The sequence below is a fragment of the Carassius auratus genome, chromosome 40, assembly GCF_003368295.1.
Source record: "Carassius auratus strain Wakin chromosome 40, ASM336829v1, whole genome shotgun sequence".
Taxonomy (NCBI): Eukaryota; Metazoa; Chordata; class Actinopteri; order Cypriniformes; family Cyprinidae; genus Carassius; species Carassius auratus.
Window position 1 is genome coordinate 3370928 of NC_039282.1, and position 23042 is coordinate 3393969.

General features: G+C 35.4%; 1 protein-coding gene across 1 annotated transcript; it reads right to left on the reverse strand.

Annotated features, from left to right (window-relative positions):
* Positions 1-11227: 11227 nt before the first annotated feature.
* On the reverse strand, positions 11228-22907 carry LOC113058257 (flotillin-2-like). Its single transcript, XM_026226012.1, has 11 exons — positions 22727-22907; positions 19792-19873; positions 19397-19487; positions 18826-18949; positions 18609-18727; positions 17802-17915; positions 17584-17703; positions 17220-17434; positions 14526-14709; positions 14247-14396; positions 11228-13006 (listed from the first exon to the last, which is right to left on the reverse strand). The coding sequence occupies exons 1-11, from the start codon at positions 22773-22775 to the stop codon at positions 12968-12970; spliced, it is 1287 nt and encodes a 428-aa protein (XP_026081797.1). The 5' UTR covers positions 22776-22907; the 3' UTR covers positions 11228-12967.
* Between the last annotated feature and the right edge of the window lie 135 nt (positions 22908-23042).

Consider the following 23042-nt stretch of genomic DNA (forward strand, 5'->3'; position numbering starts at 1 on the left):
CAGCCTCAAGTAGCCTAAGTACGGTTTTATTTAATTTATTAATTTATTTTATTTTACCTTGAAACAGCAGTTTAAAAATCACTCTGATGGTACATTGACATCTAATAAGGCTAGTGTTTCTTTTCCATGTTTCCCCACACCAAACGTCTCTTCTGTTATTACATACATTTGGCGGTGTTGCTTTATGGCAGCAACAAATGCACGTGTACAGCGATCTACTGTGCAGTGATATATTCACGACAGTGCATTACAATAATTTAACTCTAGTAGACATCTATTTAGCATAGCTTTTATATTGCACACTCCAGCTCTAGGCGGGAACTCACGGTCTTCCAGGCCAAGTGCATGCAACCACTGGCGCCTAATTTTCAAGTCTGCTGGAAAACTATGCAGTCCAGCAGTGTTGTTGCAACCAGCAACACTACACTTACGTACCATCCTGACCACTGTAAATACAGATAAATCTATGCTAACTTGAAGCTATCCTAAACGATGCAATACTTTGCTACTAACTATGCTTCTAACAATTCTAACGTTACACTAACAACTATGCTAATTAACTACATAGGCTACATAAAATAATCTAAATAACTAGATGCTAAAATACTCTATCCTGATCGTTATCAATACTCGCAATTCCAACTGACTCGCTACAGTGATTTTGACAGAACAAGATGGTTTTATACTGCCAAGGGCGTGGTGAGCTGGAAACTGCTTACGTCACCTGCCACCGCTTACATTACGTACCACCGCAAACAACCAATAGGAAAAATCAACTGCAGTAGCCACCGTTTAACCTGAAGAGGGCAGCACTCAGACATTTTTACAACATATATTGTAGAATTAAAACACTTTATACTCAAATGTCAAAAAAGTTACTCAAATCAATGAACAGCACTAATAAAGCCCCATTCTTACAGATCATTAACTAAAAAAAGTTGGTTTAGGGTTTAGTAAAGGCGGTCGCACACCGGACGAGACGCGCCGCGTCGCGTCGCGCCACATGTAGGACAACTCGAGGTATCGCACACTGGACGCGTACATTCTATATGCGTGAGCTCAATTTCGCAGCAAGATGGGAGAGTTTTAACTTCATCTATTATTTTAATTTTAAATATATGATTTTAATTGATAAAAGCTGAGTTTTTAACGTTAATTAATGAAAAGAATCTGTGTTATTATAATAAGTCTGTTATTGTTTTGTTTTATCTGTTGTCTAGGCAACTGTGCTGCTGAAAACGTAACCAAACACTTTGTAATGTTTTATTTGAATGAAACAAGTGTGCTGTACTTTAATTTCAGTTTCAGTTTATAACATCTGGGTTTTTTAATATAAAACTATGCGGATGGCGCTCTGTGGCGCGGCAGAAATTTGAACAGCGTTCTGAGTCGTAGCTGGGCGCCGCGGACAGACGCCGAATGGCGCCGCCGGTGTGTGTACTCACATAGAAAATAATGTGTTCGAATTTTAAAGACGTGGCGCGACGCGACGCGGCGCTGCGCTTCTCGTCCGGTGTGCGACCCCCTTTACTCTTTAATGACATCTCACAAACCCCATTTCGTGTTCTGTCCAATTTTTTAAGCATTTTAAGCATTCTAAGCATTTCCCCGAAATGTAAAAATTTGAGCCATCTGGACCAAATAGGGAATTTTAGGGAATGGGGAAAATGCACCTCCTCACCATCTCTCCTTTCACGTGCTGTCTCGCAAACACACGGGCAGCCTGTTTACTGTCAGTTGGAGGGTGGTTACAGATGCGAAGCAGACACCCAAACCGTCAAACCTACGTCATCAGGGAAGGTCCTCCAATGCAGAGGGGAGGGGTATTTTCAGATTTTGATTAAAGATTACGAAGCCAAAAATTTTTGTGTGTATTGACTTGCATAGATGAATTGTTCACTACAAAACGATCAATTTAGGCAAACAAAGTAAATAGGGTCAATTTTGATTTCAGTTGGACTTTAAGATGAAAGTTGCATTTTTGCTATAAAAAGGAGGCTTTTTTTCCCACCACTTCGAATTTTATCATACAATTTGGAATATTCTTATTTATTTTTTTTAGCATAAAGTTTAGGCCTACATATCGCACTTCTGGCAGTGTTTCTCTGAATTTACATTTTTTTACACATTTTTCAATTCTAACTTTTATTTCACAATACTGGCATCTTCACACATTTAGAAATTTATATCTCACAATTCTGACTTTTTGTCCTTCACAGTTCTGAAAAACTGTGAGATATAAACTCAGAATTGTGAAAAAAAAGTCTCATTTGTAAAAAGTAGCATTTACCTTTTATTATTCTGTGGTGGAAATGGGCTGTATTAGGATTAATTATTATGATTTGTATCATTATATATTGTAGCTGGACAGGGTTAATCAATTAAAACTAACACTAAAATGTAAATAGCTGAAATAAAATAAAATACATTTAAAAAAAAACTTCAACATTTCTCAAATGTTTTAAATGTATGTAATAAACATTAATAAAACCTACACTTATATGTTTTTTACAAAATCAGTAACACTGACAAAAACACTCAAAACAGTTGAATTAAAGTAAAGTATTTGAGCCAGTGGGACTAGATCAGACTCCATGTAGTTTTCTTCAGAGCTCCAGCACACTTCCTCTCCTCGTTCTGAGGCGGTCACAGCATTAATTCTGCTTCAGACTTTAATGCAGCTGTCAGGTTTCTCAGCATCTGTAAGATGGCAGTAGTTCTCCACTCACAGCAGCTGACTGTCAGGCGGTTTATTATCATGTTTTGCTGTCACTGCATCCTAATCCCAGCACTCTGTGACTCATGTACTTCTCTGACAGATCAATCATTTCATCACTTCTCTTTCCCACCTAAAGCATGATGCAGCTAAGTGGTTAAGCTCTTAATTTGCCTTTTTAGAAGGGATCTTCAGACTTAAATTCAATAAAACCATTGGCTAAGTCTCTTAGTCACCAAGTTTATGTTAAAACCCCTAGGACTTGCATGAAGATGAGCAACAGCACTGCAGTTACACACATCAGCTCTCCGCTCAAGTCCTGTGTGGCTGAAACTTACAATGACGAGGAATAACATGATTATACAAGCATTTATTACAAAGATGTTTCTTACTTTTATGGGTTTTCCTTTTTTTATATAATGGTAATGAGTAAAACAAATTTATATTTAAAGAATTAGGTTTTAAATGTTAAAATGTATTAACTTAATATATTCATACATTCATTTTTTTATTTATTTGAATAGTTTTGTGTTTCATATTTTTTACTGTTTTAAAAAAAAGTGGTTCCATTGTGAAAACATTAAGGTAGGCAATGTAAACCTTCTCTGCAAAATAGTGTGAGAGTGAAGTGACAACTAACCTTGGTCTCCCCGCTGTGGAAAGGAAAAGGAATACAAAAAGAAACAATATAATTAATAAAAATGCTCAGTGTTAAATATGATTAAGTGTTTTATGTAAGATTAATATGAAATAAATTAATTACATTTATGTTTATATTTCTATTGATAACATTTTTTTTTAATTTTAATGTTTACCATTTTAATATTAGTCCAATAAAAAATTTTTTTTTTTTTAATTTTATGTATTTACTGTCTGACTGACTGATTTACTAAGAAGCTCAGGCTCCCTGAATGCAAAAATAAACCCTATATATAATAAACACTTGTCCAAGAAACTAGAAAAGGTAGTATGCTCACAATTATATCCCTTCTTAGAGATAAATGGTATCTGTGAGGATTTCCAGTCAGGATTTAGACCGTATCATAGTACTGACACTATGACACTAACTGCATTTTCCTATCTCCAAAATATATCTAAATTTTGGCCTATGCTCTCACTGTCAAATGCAGAAGTGTTAATGACCTCAAGGTTAGATTACTGTTATGCCTTATTGGGTGGTTGTTCTGCACCAAATTGCAGCAGCAAGAGTTCTTACTAGAACCAGGAAGTAAGACCATATTAGCCCAGTCCTGTCAACACTGCACTGGCTCCCTATCAAACATCGTATGGATTTTAAAATCTTGCTAATTACTTACTGTATGAAGCCCTGAATGGTTTAGCACCTCAGTATTTGAACGAGCTCTTGTTACATTATAATCCTCTACGTCCGCTACGTTCTCAAAACTCAGGCAATTTGATAATACCTAGAATATCAAAATCAACTGCGGGCGACAGATCCTTTTCCTATTTAGCAACTCAACTCTGGAATAACCTACCTAAACATTGTTCGGGAGGTAGACACACTCTTGTAGTTTAAATCTAGATTAAAGACCAATCTCTTTAACCTGGCTTACACATATAACACACTAATACGCTTCTAATATCCAAATCCGTTAAAGGATTTGTAGTCTGCATTAATTAGGTAAACCGGAACCGGAAACACTTCCCATAACACACAATGTACTTGCCACATCATTAGAAGAACGGCATCTACGCTAATATTTGTCTGTTTATCTCTTGTTCCGAGGTCACTGTAGCCACCAGATCCAGTCTGTGTCCAGATCAGAGGGTCACTGCAGTCGCCCGGATCCAGTACGTATCCAAACCAGATGGTGGATCAGCACCTAGAAAGGACCTCTACTGCCCTGAAAGACAGCAGAGACCAGGACAACTAGAGCCCAGATACAGATCCCCTGTAAAGACCTTGTCTCAGATGACCACCAGGACAAGACCACAGGAAACAGATGATTCTTCTGCACAATCTGACTTTGCTGCAGCCTGGAATTGAACTACTGGTTTCATCTGGTCAGAGGAGATCTGGCCCCCCGACTGAGCCTGGTTTCTCCCAAGGTTTTTTTCTTCATTCTGTCACTGATGGAGTTTCGGTTCCTTGCCGCTGTCGCCTCTGGCTTGCTTAGTTGGGGACACTTCATCTACAGCGATATCGTTGACTTGATTGCAAATGATTGCACAGACACTATTTCAACTGAACTGAGCTGGATGATGACAAACACTGTTTTCCTAATGAATGTTGTTCAGTTGCTTTGACACAATGTATTTTGTTTAAAGCGCTATATATATATAAAGGTGACTTGACTTGACTTGTACTGATTGTTAAATATGATTGAGTATTTAATGTAAATTTTAAATAAATACATGAAGTAACTAATGTATTTATTATTATCATTTATATTAATATAATTTTAATGAATAAACAATTAAATATTTTACTATTGTAATATTATGTCAATAAATTGTTTCATTTTGGAAATATTTGTTTCTTCGTTTTTAACTGAAGCTCAGTGTCTTCTGTGTGAAAAATGAATTAAAAAATAAACCAGAAATACCAATTAAAAATAACAAATATAATTAATAAAGAATTAAATAATATATAACGTGCTCGTCATTAAATATGATTAAAAGTAACCATACAATAATTCAAGTAATATTGAAAAAAAGCACATCTTAAAGGGAGAATAAGTAACTTTTTAGGTATTTTATTATCTAAAATCAATATTTTTATTCATAAATATGCCCTCAATGGTGTACAAATACCTATGCCAATGTTTAAACTAATCCTCGTAAATGAAGAATTTATTATCTTTATATACATGGGACGGGTAGGTTGACGGAGGCTTCCATGTAGTTCCGCCATCTTGCAAAACTATAATAGCAGAGAGGGACAAAAAGTACTAAGCCAACGCATTTCCACAACGTGTTTTCGGTCAGAGCCAGAAACGCAGGTGCAGAGCAGTGAGAGGCGCTTGAAACTGCACCGGCAAGTTTAAAAGTCTGGATTGCATTCTTATTATGGACCATACATATGCCGCGCCACAGGAGAAGAAAACATCGTCGCCAAAACAGTCAAAAATAGAACGTAAAAGGAAACGTGACCGTAGATTACAGAAAACAAGAGTTAATGTCGGGGAAGCTTTTTCTAGGTGGAAAGAGCTAATGCTGGATAAAGATTTCAAAAGAGACGCTGAAGTGGCCAGTTTGTGTTACAGTCTATATTATAATATTTTTTTTATATCTAACAATGCATATAATTCAGAAAATATAACGAATAAATTAGACATAACTACTAATTACAATATTTCATGTTTTCCACAGTCAGTAATTCATACTGTAACATTCGTTTGTTTATGGTCATGTTGCAGTTTGTTTGAAATAACACACCTGTTCACCTGAAGGAAAACTCGACGAAGTGCTATTAGAAGACATCCTGTCAAAGCTTTTTGGTACATATCGCCTACCGTAGATGCAACGCGCATTTGAAAAAGCGAGGCGCTGGAGAGCAAAATTAGTTTGAATGCAAAATACAATTTCACCACTAGATGGGAGTAATTCCTACTTACTGTCCCTTTAAAATTCTGTCAATTGTTTGTAATAGTTACAATTTTAAGAAATATTAAAATTAAATAATATGAATAATACATAATCTGTTTAAATATATACAGTTGTCTTGTAAATAACTAATAAATGTTATTAATAATTAATAATAATAATACAAAATAAATAAAGTAAAGATTATTAAGACATTTTCATTACCCTCAGATGTTGGTTTAGAGTCCATGAGAGTATATGATTGCGGTTACACTTCCTGTGTTCCTGTAGCTCAATTGGTAGAGCACAAGGTTGGGGGTTCGATTGCCGGGGGAACCCATGATAGGTAAAAATTGATAGCCTGAATGCACTGTAAGTCGCTGTTTGGAGACAGAGAGCGCAGTGAGGCTTTATCCTCAGGACTTCTCACTCACCATCTCCATGAGTCAAGACTCAGACACTTACACAGCCAGAGAAGACAAAGAAGTTCTCCTGCTCTCTCAAGTGCTGCATGCAAAGTTATTTTAATGCCTTGCCTGGAGGATGTGTGTTCAGTTCTGGATTAATGTGGTGGAACAGGCTCCTGGTGGGATGCAGAGTCCTCCACACTCGCTGGCAGATTAAATATTGAGAGGATTAGAAGAAAAAGCTGACATCTAAGCATTTAGGCTTAATTATGCAGACTATTTCTTGTGCATTGAATGTCTTCACTAGGACATTAAAGAGTAAAGACTATAGTCACCCAGCAGAAAAATGTGGATTGTTGAGAAACTCCTAATATTCCAGTTATGATGGAAAAGCAGTTAAATGTGTTTTCCGCTTGTTATGATGCTATTATGAGGCTTAGACACCTGATGCTGGACAATGGCCCCATCTGCTTTAAGAAGTGTTAAATATAATGTGTTTCTCTGGAGATTCCAGATTATTTCACACAAACTGCTCCGGATTACTGCCCTGTTATGAGATTCAATTACTCTGCATTCTCAGGAAGCCTGAAAAAGATTGTAGATTTCACAGCAAAATTATACTATACTTTTACTTGTTAAAACCCCATATCAATCAGATAACAGATGGCTAGAAGTTTGTGTACAACAGCTTTACAGCTAACGTTTGATCAAGTTCATCATTTTGAAGCCTAAGAGATGTGCGCATTAAGATTAACTGCAAATTTTTAAACACATTTTAAACCTGGTATTTTAATGCATTAAATTGTAATGGTGATGAATGGGGACATACGAGGGTATACGTTTTTTTAAATATTGCTTTATATTGAAATAAAAGCCTTATACAGTGCAACGAGTATGTGTGTGTGGCTGGATCAGACAGGCTATATGTTGAAATATGCACTTTGCAAGACTCTCAGAATGTTTCGTTTACATCTCGCAGTTTCTTTGTTTGTATCTAAACAAAGTCTGAACTGAGATATAAACTCAGAATCGTGAGGTAAAAAGTCACAATTATCTTCTATACAAGGTTTTGTAATGTTGTGTTCTGGTCACTTTGACCCAAAAATTCTAGTTAATGTTCTTGCTTTGGACTTTACTCACACAAGGTACAGCAATAACAATTTAGCAGTTTTGTTTGATCATTTTTGTACTATTTTGTACTATATTTTCCCCACCTTGTTACACTTCTGGTGTTCTCAGTCTACAAAAAAATAAATTCAAAGTTTCTGGTTGCATTTTCTTTCAATCAGCACAGGTTTTGTATTTCTTTCTCGACTGATCGATCTAAGCTTATCCACCTTAGTTTGAATAAACTTTTCCAAAATGATCGACTAATAATGCTTTTTTTTTACTCAAAAAAACTGAGGCGCATTAAAGTGAAAGTAACATGACATACAGCCAAGTATGGTGACCCATACTCAGAATTTGTGCTCTTCATTTAACCCATCCAGAGTGCACACACAGCATGAACACACACCCAGAGCATGCTGCAGTTCAATGCCTTGCTCAAGGGCACCTAAGTCATGGTACTGCCAGCCCAAGACTCGAACCCACAACCATAGGGTTAGGAGTCAAACTTTCTAACCACTAGGGCACAACTTCATTAACTCAGATTGAAGCCTATGATCAAACAATTTCAAAAATAAATAAAAAAACTTTTGTCAACTGAAAGAAAGCAAGTCGACAAAAAGATTGATTCCAAGATTTATAGCATAATGAGTGATCATCTTTGACTGGGAACACCAAATTAGGTCATTAGTACAATTTTAACTAATTTCAGCACAGCACAAGGGTTATAAGGTTTAAACTTCCTAAAACGTGAGCCTGGCCTTTTTACAGTGCCGTGTCATGCATGCTCTGACATATGGAAGCATATGGGTAGCATTATTCAATTTGGGATGTAATATGCAAAATGACAATGCAATATGTTAAATGACAATGCATTTCTGTATTTACATTTACATTTTCCAATACATTTGTGCAACGTTTGGTGCAAAATGAAAATGAAAATTAAATTACATAAGTTTAATTTGCCATTTCATACACCAGTTTTAATATGTAAAATGAATACTAATTTTAACGCTTTATAAGTTGCAAAATTAAAATGAAAATGTATTACAGAAATGATTAGATATGTCTAACATGTTCAAGCAAAAACTGTGGCAAAATGATCATTTAAATGCTATTTTTCTTAATTGCATTAACACTCACAGTCAAGACACTTACGATTGCATTTTCATTCGGTGTCCCGCAATGAATGTAGCAAAACTCAATGTGCACATTGAAAATGCATTCCGAGCCGATCACGTGTCCCCGCCCTCGCGCCACGTCAATCATTGTGTGAACAAGGCGGGGCTTACAGAAGGTCAGAGACTCAAATCTCAAGAAGATGATTCAAGTGAGAGAACATGGACAAGACAGTTGGTCCGTGTATTTTTGATGATTTCGGTTTATGGCTTCAATATTTCATTCGCACTTGTGGGCGGAGCTGAAACGCTGCTTTCATCTGATTGGTCGAATCGCTCCGCCTTCAGCTCGGTCTTTTTATTCTTTCAGACAAGAATAAGAATCAGTGCGAGTGAAGCACTGTAATGTCTGAAACCACCGCTCACTGTTAATTAGCATAATATTTGAATCAGATGTAGCTGGGCACATAATTTGTGCTGCTGAGACCTGCAAGAGACCCCGTTAAATTATTGTGTGAATATTTTCCCACTGATAAATACAGTGCAAATAGTTCTGTCTCCTTGGATAACAGTGAAGTGGAAATAAATATAGTTAAATATATTAAATAAAATTAAATAGGATTTTTTGGGAAGGTAAGTCTGGCCAGTTATACAAGCAACACGAGTCAGATGAGTCTGAAGATCTGAGCTGAATTGGGTGAAACATTAAAGTTCTAGTCTGTGTCAATTACTCTCATAATAAATAATAATAATAATGTTAACTGTATTTTTCGGTATAAGTTACATCAGTCCAAAAATACGCCATGACGAGGAAAAAAACATATAAGTCGCACTGGACTACATGTCACATTTATTCATGACCAAGAGAAAACATTACCGTCTACAGCCGCGAGAGGGCGCTCTGGGGTAGGCTACAGGAGCACTGAGCAGCATAGAGCTAATTTTACTATTTTTATTTAGAAATGTAACTATATTCATTTTTACAATTATTTATTAATGTCACACACACACATACCTAGTGCTTTATGACTTAAAAGATGAGAGTGGTAAATGTTACAGACATGGAACTGCTCAGTCTATTATTGATTTTTATTTCCACTTCACTTTTATCCAAAGGGACAGAACTATTTGCACTGTATTTATCAGTGGGACAATATTCATACAATACTACAACCTAGAAATAATTTGCAGGTCTCAGTAGCACAAATTATGTGCCCAGCTACATCTGATTCAAATATTATGCTAATTAACAGTGAGCGGTGGTTTCAGACATTACAGTGCTTCACTCGCACTGACTCTTATTCTTGTCTGAAAGAATAAAAAGACCTAGCTGAAAGCAGAGCGATTCGACCAATCAGATGAAAGCAGCGTTTCAGCTCCGCCCACAAGTGCGAATGAAATATTGAAGCCATAAACCGAAATGATCAAAACATACACGGACCAACTGTCTTGTCCATGTTCTCTCACTTGAATCATCTTCTTGAGATTTGAGTCTCTGACCTTCTGTAAGCCCCGCCTTGTTCACGCAGTGATTGACAGGGCGGGAGGGGGCGGAGATGTGATCGGCTCGGAATGTATTTTCAATGTTCACTTTGAATTTTGCTACATTCATTGCGGGTCATTGAATGAAAATGCAATCGTAAGTGTCTTTACTTTGAGTGTTAATGCATTTAAGAAAAATAGCATTTAAATGATCATTTTGCCACAGTTTTTGCTTGAACATGTTAGAGATATATAATCATTTCTGTAATACATTTTCATTTTAATTTTGCAACTTATAAAGCGTTAAAATTAATATTCATATTACATATTAAAACTGGTGTAGGAAATGGCAAATGAAAATTATGTAATTTAATTTTCGTTTTCATTTTGCACCAAACGTTGCACAAATGTATTGGAAAATGTAAATGTAAATACAGAAATGCATTGCCATTTTACATATTACATTGTCATTTTGCATATTACATCCCAAATTGAATAATGCTACCCATATGCTTCCATACTGACAGAGGTCCATCTAGCGTGTTTACACAGAAAACCACTGTCTGTGTGCACGAGCGCTCACTGTGTTATTGGTCATGTTTAGAAGCCAGATTCACCTTCTGTTTAATCCCTTTTCTTTCGTGCTCTGAAACACAGCTGAGAAAGAGTATTTATATAAAACACCAGTAGTGATTTCACGGAGGCGTTTGCTCGATTAGTCTTTATCCTGCACTGCACATCTTAACCACACGGTGTCAGTGTTTCGTAACAAACAACCTCTGCACGCTAATTGATCCGTGACTTCAGTAATTCATATTTCGTTAAAGGAGACATTACTTACAAAAAGTGGACACAGTTTATATGAGCACTTTAATGGAATGAAAGAACAGCGAGAGAAACAGGATCACATTACATTTATTACATTTGGAAATACATGCACCATAAACATGCTCAGATAATTCTGTGTAAAGAGTATAAAACTACCAAATAATCCCCACATCATCAATGGCATATATGGGGTTAATTTGTGTATCTTTTGTCCCACTAAAGAAAAGCGCATCTGAGCTTTATCCTGCCATACAATTCTAGAGTTCCTATAATGTTTTTTTCAATACACAGTATAGTACATTGCATACAAAAGCACATAACTAGTCTATGATGCTCTAAACTTGTCATGACATGGCTTTAATAGTTCTGAATTAATCAAACATAACAATTATAGAGTTAAAAAATAAATAAATAATAATAAAACAAAATACTAAAATTACTGTTTGATTGAATAGAAACAGTCTATGAGAAAACAGAAGTGTCAGGGGCATTTTACTCATACTTGAATGAAATAAACAATAAATCAGTAAAAACTATTAATGAAATCTTTACATCACAAAGATGAGTGCGATCTCTTGGCTTTGGTGGTTTCATTAGCATGACTAATAAAAAAGGAAAAGTGACTTTGCCCCTTCACAGCACTACTGAACCCAGCAGAATAAATGTACAAACATGTCAAACTCTACTCGCTATGAACCGAATGAGGAAAACGAGGTAATATAACTTTCACAGTGACAAAAGAATACACAATCTAGATTAACCACTACAGAGCAGAATGTTAATGTCCATAAAGGGTGATTTTTAAATTCATCTCATGTAACACGTGTTAATGTGTAGAAAGATTTTGTTAGGAATAGATGTCATACAACTATACAAAACTGTTTTAAAAATGGCTCAACTCTGTTGTCATGAAACTATATCAAAAGCATCGGATTGGTTGGATATCCAGACATGAGTTCGCTAACAGCCAATGATATATCTCCAATAACATAAACAAAAAAAGCACACTTACAATCAAAATCTACCGGCAAAAAAAGTGATCTGAACGATTGTTGAGTTTAGGTGACTTGCACGGTCATTCAGAAGATGGATCGGTGTCTGAAAGCCATGTTTGTTTATGTGTCAGCAACATTTAAACATAAGAGGAGCACTTGGCTTGATTCTACCGAAGATGACACTGATTTTTACCCGTAAGGCTATGGTTTTGCCCAAGAGCTTAGTATACTGACTTCTACTCACAACTCTACATCAGTGGCAGACTTCCTGGATGTTAGAAATCATGGTAGGATCTGAAAGGTAAAGTCGCCTTGTTTTAGTAAGAAATATGACTTAACGTAAGTGACGCTTGACTTTGGATAGATAAACAGATTTGATTGTAATCTAAAGCTGACTCACCATTGAGTGTTAAAGTGTCCGAGTAGTGTAGAGATGAAAATAAAGTGTATAAAATAGTTAAGAATAAAGTGTGATAGGCTGAGTTTTGTATGACGACGCTACAAAAATATATAACAAAACAAAACAACAATCATTAGTGGTTGTCCTGATGGTCTCTGATGTATGCGATGCACGATGATTTAAAAATGAAGTGGACTGCAGAACGTGGGAGCAGCAGTGCATGCAGAAATTCTGGTCCTATGAAACATTAAGGCACCAGAGGTATCAAAATCTACTTGTTTTTGTTTTGTTTTTTTAATTAAAATCTTCTAAAGGCAGTTTCTGTGAGTGCATACGACACATCATGAAGGAGACGCAACTGATTGACTTCATGCTTGAGCACCCGTCATCTTCTGCAACAGAGGCATCTGTAAAAGAAGACACACAACAAGAAGATATTTAATAAATATGGCATGTCATATAAAAATATGCTATATAGCGGCTGTAGGAATGGAACTGCATTTTTTAGCCTGATTTGCAAAATATATATCGTAGAGATTTTTTATTTGGGTTTATTAATATATTTATTTCAAAATTTGATCAGTATTGATTGCTATTAAAGGGGTCTCTATTAATTCTTTTTTTTATTTTGTACTGCTCTGAGGTCCACTTATAATGTTATCAAGATTTTTTACATCAAAATACATGTTGCGAGACATTACTGTCAGAGCCAATAAAGCCACACAGCATGGTCTCTTAATTTCAGTCTTTCTGAAAATCCTGCTTCAAATTATGCCTTGCTTGTAAACGAATCTGCGGTGAAATGAAGTGTACAAAGAACAAGTTCTTACTGACGCGATCTTAAAAATAGTTCATCCACTCTTTCCTAAAGTTGGGATCAAAAGGAAGGTGATGCAAAGACTGTGTTTTTCTACAACTTGGCACAAATCTTTATCATTTGATTTCAGGGTAGACCTGCATTTGCCTCTCTCGTTTTTTAATGCTCAAAATGGTGGGCGGGGCTAAACAGGCAGTGATGTAGAAGCAGGCGTTGATCTTCATCTGCGGAGGCGGGGTTTAGCCACACTATTACATCATAAAGTGGCACATTCCACAAGCTACCATTCTGGCAGATTGGCTTCAATAGAAGACTATTGAGAAAGTTTTGAGTTCTGAAGCTTGCAGAATGTTTTTTATAGTGCAATGACCTCTTATATGTCAAAAGGTCAAGGGGATTTAGATTTCTCCATTCGTGACCCCTTTAAATATAATTCAGCTGATAATGGATATTTAATAATTCATTTAGCAGACCCTTATAGCCAAAGGTTAAAAACAAGATTACATTAGATATTCAATTATGCACACTGATTTCCTTTATTTGTACATTTATATTATATTGTCATCATCTAACATTCACTTAAAGTCTTAAAAAACACTAATAATTTAATAACAATGTTATTCTAATAGTATAATCTTAAAATTACTATACATTTTCATACTGTACATTATAACGTTGTGATGCCTAAATTCAACTGATTTAAAATAAGTGATTTTAGTGTTAAGCGTTTCAATATTCAAATATTGATTCATTATTCATTATTTTATCTTGAAGGCCTGATTAACTTCATGGTTTTGTTTCTTGATTAACTTCACGCCCAGTCGTCTCACCTTGGACAGGTCCACACCCGTGAGTGCATTAATAGACACGGGCAGCTCGGCGAGGAGGCGGTTCACCTCTCCGGTCACACGGCTTCCATCCCCACTCAGAATAACAATCTCATTGGTCCTGGCCAGAGGAGCCGCTACCTTTCCAGCAATCTGTAGGTGATGGACATTAGAAAATCAAAATACGAAAACCAGGCTCATCCTACAGTACTCCTAGTGACCATGTGAAATTCCAGTGGCGACCTCAATCATCGAAACATCATAGGAGAAAAGTGAATTCACCTTGGGCAGTGCTTCTAGGACGAGCGCAGTCTTGGCGGCCTCTCCGTACTGCTGGTAGGCCTCTGCCTTCAGCCTCATACTCTCGGCCTCGGCCTTCCCCACAGATGAGATAGAGATGGCCTCTGCCTCTCCGATCTTCCTGATCTTCTCTGACTCGGCCTGAGCGATCAGCACTTTCTTCAACCTGTTCAGTGTCACCAATATAGCACAATTCATCTTGGTGTGTGTCAAAGATCAGTTTCTCAAATACATAATTAATACATGATTAAAGGGATACTCCAGCCCAAAATGAATACACACAGAAGAGTGTACGCTGCTTGCGGTCAGCTCATATTTTTCAAAATGGCACTAATGTGATGGCGAGAGATACAGAGGAGATATAATTGAATAGAGTCGCTATTTATATAATAAGTTTTCAAAATGATCCATTGTCTAATGTCAATAATGTAAGGATTTATCAAGCACAGATCACAATGAAGTCACTTTCAAACCACGCAGGCTTCTGTTGGTCAACACGGCGAAAATTACATGACCAACTTAATCATGAGCAAAATCAGCCTCATGCGGAAAAGTCAATTGCATGGATTCACACATGAGATCTCTCAGAGCAACGGTAAATGTAACAACACCTTAATACAGTGTTGTTTTTTTTATAATATAGGCTTCCTTTTCTTTCGTAAACTGTATTTTTATATAGTAGATAATTTAGGGCTGCCCTCGACTAGATTTTTCTGGTTGACTAGAAGTCGTTCATTTTAAGCATTAGTCGACTAATTGCATGTTTATTAATAAACCATTTAAGTCATGCTAATGAGCAGAGCCGGATTATCCATAAGGGCACTTGGGCCAGTGCCCAGGGGCACCAACCATTCACAACAACTAGGGGGGAACCACATGACACAAGCTTTAAAAATATTTTTCGTAAATTGTTTTATTATTAACTTGAAATTCTTAAAAGACCATACATAACTTGTTTATGAACACTAACTTAACAACAACAATAATAATAATAAATTATAAATAAATAAAGATTACATGACCACTATCAGTCCCCCCCTTTTTGTCCCTGTCAGAGTTGAGTTGGTCCACAACAAGTATGCGCAAATGTCTTTTTTTTAACGGCTACAGAAAATGAATCAAAATGGACAGACGTCAATGGAGTGGTTTTGCAAAAAGAAAGTTAAAGAAAGACAAAGGACGCTAGACGTTTAGCTACAATTCAAAATGTTCCAGGGATCAAAAGTTTTTTTTAAAACGAGTGAAGAATGAGCTCAGGACGACAATGACACAGAAGCGATTGACTGCACTCTCGCTTGCTCTCCCTGTTTACCATTGAAGTTAAAGTTAAAACATTACCGTCTACATCCGCGAGAGGGCGCTCTATGCTGCTCAGTGCTCCTGTAGTCTACACTGAAGACATAGAGCGCCCTCTCGCGGCTGTAGACTGTACTGTTTTCTTTTGGTTCTAAATAAATGCGACTTTTAGTCCAGTGTGACTTATATATGTTTTTTTTCCTTGTCAGGACGTATTTTTGGACTGATGCGACTTAAACTTAGGTGCGACTTGTAGTCCGAAAAATACAGTAGTTGGACAAGTTAATAAATTACATTTGATTTGAGAAATCACCTTAATTATGTCTTGGGCATTTGAGGTATAGTGCCCAGGGGCACCACACTGTCTTAATACGGCCCTGCTAATGAGCCTTTACTTACATAGTCTAATAAGCGCTCAAGCGCATGCATAAAGCTTGCCACGTCACTGGCAGAAGTGATGATGATGAATGTGTCAGGGAAAAACAGTAAGATTAAACTGCATTAATAATATTAATAATCTATTGATAAACTAGTGTTATCTATCATCTTAAGAGATGAAGTTGGCATGTGCCTACATGCAAGTTTCATACGGATTTCATAATCTGAGAATTATTTTCAGATTTGAATTGTTTCGTTTGCTTTCATTATTTTACAAAAGCACAATGTTTTGTCATTATAGTGAGAGCACACAAATAAATGTGGAGGCTTTACAGATTGGAAAGATGTACCACTCTTATCTCTTTGATTAAAATGACACGTATTTTAAGAGCAAGTGAGAGCATCGGCGCCTCCATCTATCCATCTGACACTTGAATAGAGCACATTTTCTAGGTTAACATTAGATTAAGCAGCCATGTAAAGTTCCTACTACTTACATATTCCAGATGATAAGCCATCTGAGGTCGATGAATGTTTATTAAAAATTGTAATCATCGACGATTAAAATGTGAGTGTTTGGATGTACTATATTATCACAAAATCCAGCCGTTAGCGTTCTGTCCATCATGGACTGCGTGACCTCACCACTTCATGTGCATTTTTAGTTTTTTCTGCGACTGAGCAACTAACTAATTTTTGGTCGACCAAGTCTCTTCTTGTCAACTAAAAGTTAGTCAACTATTAGATGGCAGACCATATATATTTATTTATATATATAAATTTTTATTATATATTTAGTTTACTATATATTTTTTTTTATATATTATTTATAATGTCTATTTGTCTGATTTATGCCTATTTTTTTATTAAATGATTTATTTTATTAAATACATACAATAAAACATACACAAAACAATAAAAAAAACATCATAATATTGTATTAAAATAAAATCGACATAAAGACAGACAGATGTACAAAATGTATTCAGAGGTCACACTCACTTTTGTCCTTCAGCCAGTTGCTGCATCTTGTAAGCCTCTGCTTCAGCAGGACGCTTGACCGTCGCAATCAGCTCCTTCTCTGTCCTCTCAATCTCTTTCTCCTCGATGGAGATCTGTTTTTTCCTCTGCACAACCTCGATTTCAATCTCCTCCAATCTGATCTTCTGCTGCTCTTTTGCTGCCTGTAGTTCATAGGCAAGCTGAGACTCGGCTTTCTGTGTACAAGAGACACAAATGTCACATGATTACTATCACTCTTATCTGAGACTGATAAATGTGAATGTATAAGATCACATCTGACCAGCTAACAAGATGACAGTGATTAAAGATGATGACCCTGGATTGAAATGAAACTGAATCCAACCTTAGTGTTCACTTCCTGATTGAAAGCAGCTTTCTGCAGCTCCAGCTCTCGTTTGGAGTCGGCCATTCTAGTGTCCGCCAAGAACTTCACATCCATCATTTCTTTCTTGCACTCAGCTTCCTGATCAGGGAGGTGGGAGAAAACAGAAGCTAATGAATGCCACACATCTAATGGATAATGCATTAGTAATAAAGACAGTCAAGCCAGAAGCCTCTTACTCTAATCCCAGCATCCCTCTCTGCCTCGGCCACTCCGATGTCCGCGTCCCTTTGTACAGCCGCTGTCTGAGTTTTTCCAAGAGAGCTCAGGTAGTCCAGTTTATCATAGACATCCTGTTAAGAAAAAACATGTGTCAATATATATATATATATATATATATATATATATATATATATATATATATATATATATTTTTTTTTTTTTTTTTTTTTTATTATTATTATTATTACATGTTAATGCTTATTTATTATAGTTTTAATTATAATAATTGATTATGCCTTATGCCTTAAAATCAGATGCGAAAAAGTTTTCATTAACTAAAATAAAGCTGAAGTAAAATAAAATATGAAATATGAAAATACTGAAAATTAGTAGATGAAAATTCGAAGTTGGCAATGAAGTGAAATCAAGTTTAAGTTGAAGTATTAAAATGACTAAAACTCAAAACACAGAACACATAACAGTTACTTTTACTAACAATTTCACTTTACCAAATTTAATTTACTTACTCAAATTAATTGATTTTTATTAAAATGAACTGAAAATAAATAAAACAAATGTAAACGTAAAAAGATAAAGATGAAAATGAAAATGAACTGAAAATATAAAAATAAAAGATAATTCAACTATTAATAAATGCTATAATAGTACTTTAGTATTATTATATAAGAAATCAATTTGGTTTCCTTAATTTAATATTTATTCTCCATGTGTACTGTTTCAAGATGTCACTGAAGTCTACAATGGAGACAGCACTCACCTCGTCCATCAGATTGATTGTGCATTAAGAAACAGACATATCTTACTTTTATAGTGAAGCTGAGGATCTCAATGCCCATCCGGCCCACATCAGGAGCTGCCACCTCCCTCACCAGCCGAGCAAACTCATCTCTGTCCTGATAGATCTGCTCCACCGTCAAAGTACCTGTCATGAGAACAGCAACAGAACATCAGCTTCACACACTCACACCCGTCAGCATTGTGTTTTACTGAGGTTACTGTAATAGTTAGTAAACTATTAACCTAAGATAGAACGCAAATGTCCTTCTAGAGTTTGCAGAACCACAGCCTTGATTTCCATGACAGACTTCCCCAGAAACTGCTCACAGGCAACCGCCAGCAAGTCTTGGTCAGTCATAACCTTGACCTGACAAAAACACAAGGCAGGAGCATACATAGACATTCAATTTGAAACAATATAAACTAATGAAAATGACAAAACCCGCACAACTAAATCAATGACGAATAGTTGTACTGAGTAATATATTTGTGCTAATGTGATACTTTTTTTTATGAATATAAAGTTAAAAAACAGCATGTATTTTAAATACAAATCTTCTGTAACTTTATTATTGTATTTACTGTCACTTTTAATCAATTTAATGCATCCTTACTCAATAACAGTGGTAATTTGTTTTCTGAAAAATAACAAATATTACAAACTTTTGATCGATAGTGTATACTTTCAAGACCCGGAAAAACTATGTACGGATACTAAGCTTCAATAATGACTGCAGTAATGGTGGAAATATATGAATAAGTGTAATAAAACAACAGTAAATGATCTGTGAGTGTCCCATGAGAGAGTGTTTACTTGAGCGACTCCTGTCACGGTAATAGCGACTCCCTCCGCTGTCTCCACGTCTTCACACTTAGGCTGTAGTGTCATAATCTCTAGTGTAATTCTGGGGATGGGAAATATCAAAAGATAACCACAACCTTTAAACAATGCCTAAGACAAGAAAAGCCTGATTTTCCAATGTTTTTCAGCATCGCAGAATTCATGAAATGGGGACAGGAGTGACAAAGACAACAGCAGCTCCTGACAGGAAGCTTTTGACAAACCTGACCAGGTGGGCCTCTGAGTTTTCTAAGGTCAGGCATTACAGTTACTGCTAAACATTGTCTGTGTGTTGTTATAGTGAACTCTGAGTACATTTACTGCACTGCACAGTGAAATGCGATCCTCATTTCTTTGACTGGCATTACCTCTGTGTGTCTGATATAAGCCACCATGCCCACGCCCAGCCTCCCACCACATACGTCTTTGCATCTGACCCACAACAGGCACCTAGAAGAGACAAAACACTTGTGATTACAGTGATGATCTCTAAAGATGAGGACAGGATCTGTGTGAACCGAGTCCAGTGCTGATTCATACTCTGAATGAACTAGAAGATGCTATGAAAGATGCCCTTACAAAAAACTCATACTATAGTCCTTTGATTGAATACTACCATCACTGTTATTTTAGCGTCACTGAGATCCTATTATAGATTTTGAACTATTTGTAATTTTTATAATTTAATTTGAAAGTTTTTAGTTATTTTGTTGTGTTTTTTGTTTCATTTTATTATTATTATTATTTCAAAATATGTCTATACAGTTTTAATTAAATAATGACATTTATTTCAGTTTAAGTATTAGTTATTTTGGTTAAACTGAATTTTTTTAAGTTAAATTAAATGAAAATAATACATTTCGCTTTGGCAACAAATTAAACTTTAAGTTTATTTCAATTCAAGTTTCTTTTAAATGGTTTTACTTTGGGAGATTTCTTAATTTTTTTTGTGCTATACGGTCTGTGGAAAGACAAAACAGCATTTTTTTTATTTTTATAAAATAATATTTAAGGAACTAAATGAATAAATAATTTGAATAGAATAAATATTTGAGCCATATTTATAATCTTATTTTTTTCCCAATATAAATTTGGTTTTTATACATAACATAAAAGATTACAAATCCCTGTACTATTGCATTAAAATGGTACCACATGGTAATAGGCAGTACTTTTACTACAAGACCATAGTACTAAAGGCAAAAAATATGGGTAGCACTTTATTTTACAGTCCTGTTCCTCATGTACATAGTATGTACTTATTATAGTAATTACAATAACTATAACCTAACCCTTGCCCATGAACTTTTTTAAGATAAATGCACTGCAAGTACACTATAAGTACATGTAAGTACACGTACTATAAAATAAAGTGCAACCAAAATATGTCCATGCAAAATTGCAAGGCATAAAGTTTGACGTTGGACGTTTGAGAGTCTCAAATTTAGGGACCGTCTCTAAAGTTACATGTGATATTGTTATACACTTTTCTAACGTCAGTAGCATTTGAGGAGAATGGCTTACAGTCATAAAAACAACTGTAATTGTTCATCTTAGGTGTCAGCTATAATGCACAATTGAATTTAATGTTTGATATTTATTGAAATAAACTGTAAATCATTTGTAAATTATGCTACTTTTTCACATGGGCTCAAACGCAAATTTGAAGCTCAGTAGCATTTGAGGAGAAAGACTTGCAGTCATAAAACAATTGTAATGTGTTCATTTAGATGTCAGCTACAATGCACACCTTATACATTTTTTATATATATTAAAATAAATTATAAATCATTTCGGTAAAAACGAGGCCCGTTTATCAATTTCAGGCACATTCCTGTGAAAGTTTTTTTTTTCAGGTTCCTTTACGAAAATTACCCATGGTTTTAACAATAACACCACAAAGCATCATTCTTGTAGCCATGGTAACTGCAAATTAACCATTGTTACTTCAAATAATAATTTAAAAAGAAGCATTAATATATTGTAATTTTGTTGTAGTTATTGCTATAAAACAGACCAAAGCCATCAATAGACTTTAAAATGACTGAAAATGCACTATATAAAAAAAAAAACCTATGAGGCAATAATGATAAGTTAATAATAACACTGTTAAAATACATAATGTAGGCACATACAAAATAAACAATTTATGTACATGTTATTACAAATACCTGCAACGGAGCCAAATGCCATGTAACTGCTACTGTTACACTTACAGGACGATCAAATCCTTGTTTAGGCTACTGACCAAACATTTAATTCAAATATTAACTTAATCTTTCATTTTTGGCCACCTTTTTGCTATAGAGGACACAGCCTTTATAATTTCTTCAACAATAACAACAACAAAAAACGTGCATATCACAACCCTTACAAAAATAAACCATGGTTTTATCATAGTAAAACTGCTCAATTTCCTTTTGCATGACTTCTGAATGCTTGAGACTATAAAATAAATTAGAGTCATAATAAAGTTATAGCCATAGGTAAATGTCAAGAGCTACAATTGTAATTTGTAAATAATACAATTTATTAATTTACTTTTTTTATTTGATTAAAGTTCTGTTTTCACCCCTATTGTAGTTTTTATTTTTCATCATATTTGAGGAAGGCGGGGCACAAAAATACAATCCTGCTTAGGGCACCCAATTTGGCCAGCAGTGGCCCTTATACCATGGTATTATTATCTGATACCATCACTATAGCAAAAAATTGTAAAATAATATTTGTTTATATAGCTATGGTAAATGCTCAAAAACATTGTATTTTACGTTGCCATTTCTTAAAACAGCCTTTTATTTCTTTTTTTTAAGAAATCTGCATAAATTCAGAACAATAAAGCCACAAATCATCACTATTAAGCATCAAAGTTGCCGTTTCGAGAATATAAATCATATTAAGGTATAATTAGTTATGAATTAATGTAAAGGGATATTTAATAATAAATCACGGTTAAAGCGTAATGGGATGCGCCTAGCAAACATAATAATATACAGAAGAGAAATAAATAGCAAAAATTGAGTTTTGAAAACCCTCCAATTTATCATTAGTTTGGGAAATATTATAAGTTAAAAACGACTAGCGTTAAAATAGTTTAAAACAGGCGATGATGAGCTGAGCTAACGTAGCAGCTGTAACGTTAGCTAGCTAATGCACGACTAGATGATATTATTCACCACATAATTCATAGTACTTGCGAAAACAAACACTAATATGCACACTTCATTAACGAATGACTGCAATAATTGCATACAAATGATAAATTCCTGATTTAATAAGCTGTAGTAAAACACATGACGATACCTGACACAACGAGCGCTTCGTTTGGTCCAACAGTCAGGCAGCAACCCATACTTGCGTTTAAACCCAAACAATAATCCTTTCGTGTCTATTCCTATCTATTAAACAAAGCGTTTATTTAGCAGATTTTTGACCCGTAAAATGAACAAATCTCGGCCCTAGTGAGAGAATAATTGTTTGTCCACACAGGCGACTCTACCCATCACAGGAAGGAAGAAGGGTGGTGCGTGACAGTGTTTGTCTGTGTTTGTCAAACCTAGCGAGTGCCCTAACTAGACATCACCTTTGAGCATTCGAACCATAGTCTGTGATGGCCCAA

Excerpts from the sequence above, each read along its gene's own strand:
- LOC113058257 (XM_026226012.1), bottom strand. The coding sequence starts at position 22,775 with ATGGGTTGCTGCCTGACTGTTGGACCAAACGAAGCGCTCGTTGTGTCA. Across the intron at positions 19,488-19,791 it reads CTTATATCAGACACACAGAG|AATTACACTAGAGATTATGA; the intron begins GTAATGCCAGTC and ends TCCCATCCCCAG. Across the intron at positions 14,397-14,525 it reads TCCTAGAAGCACTGCCCAAG|ATTGCTGGAAAGGTAGCGGC; the intron begins GTGAATTCACTT and ends CATCACCTACAG.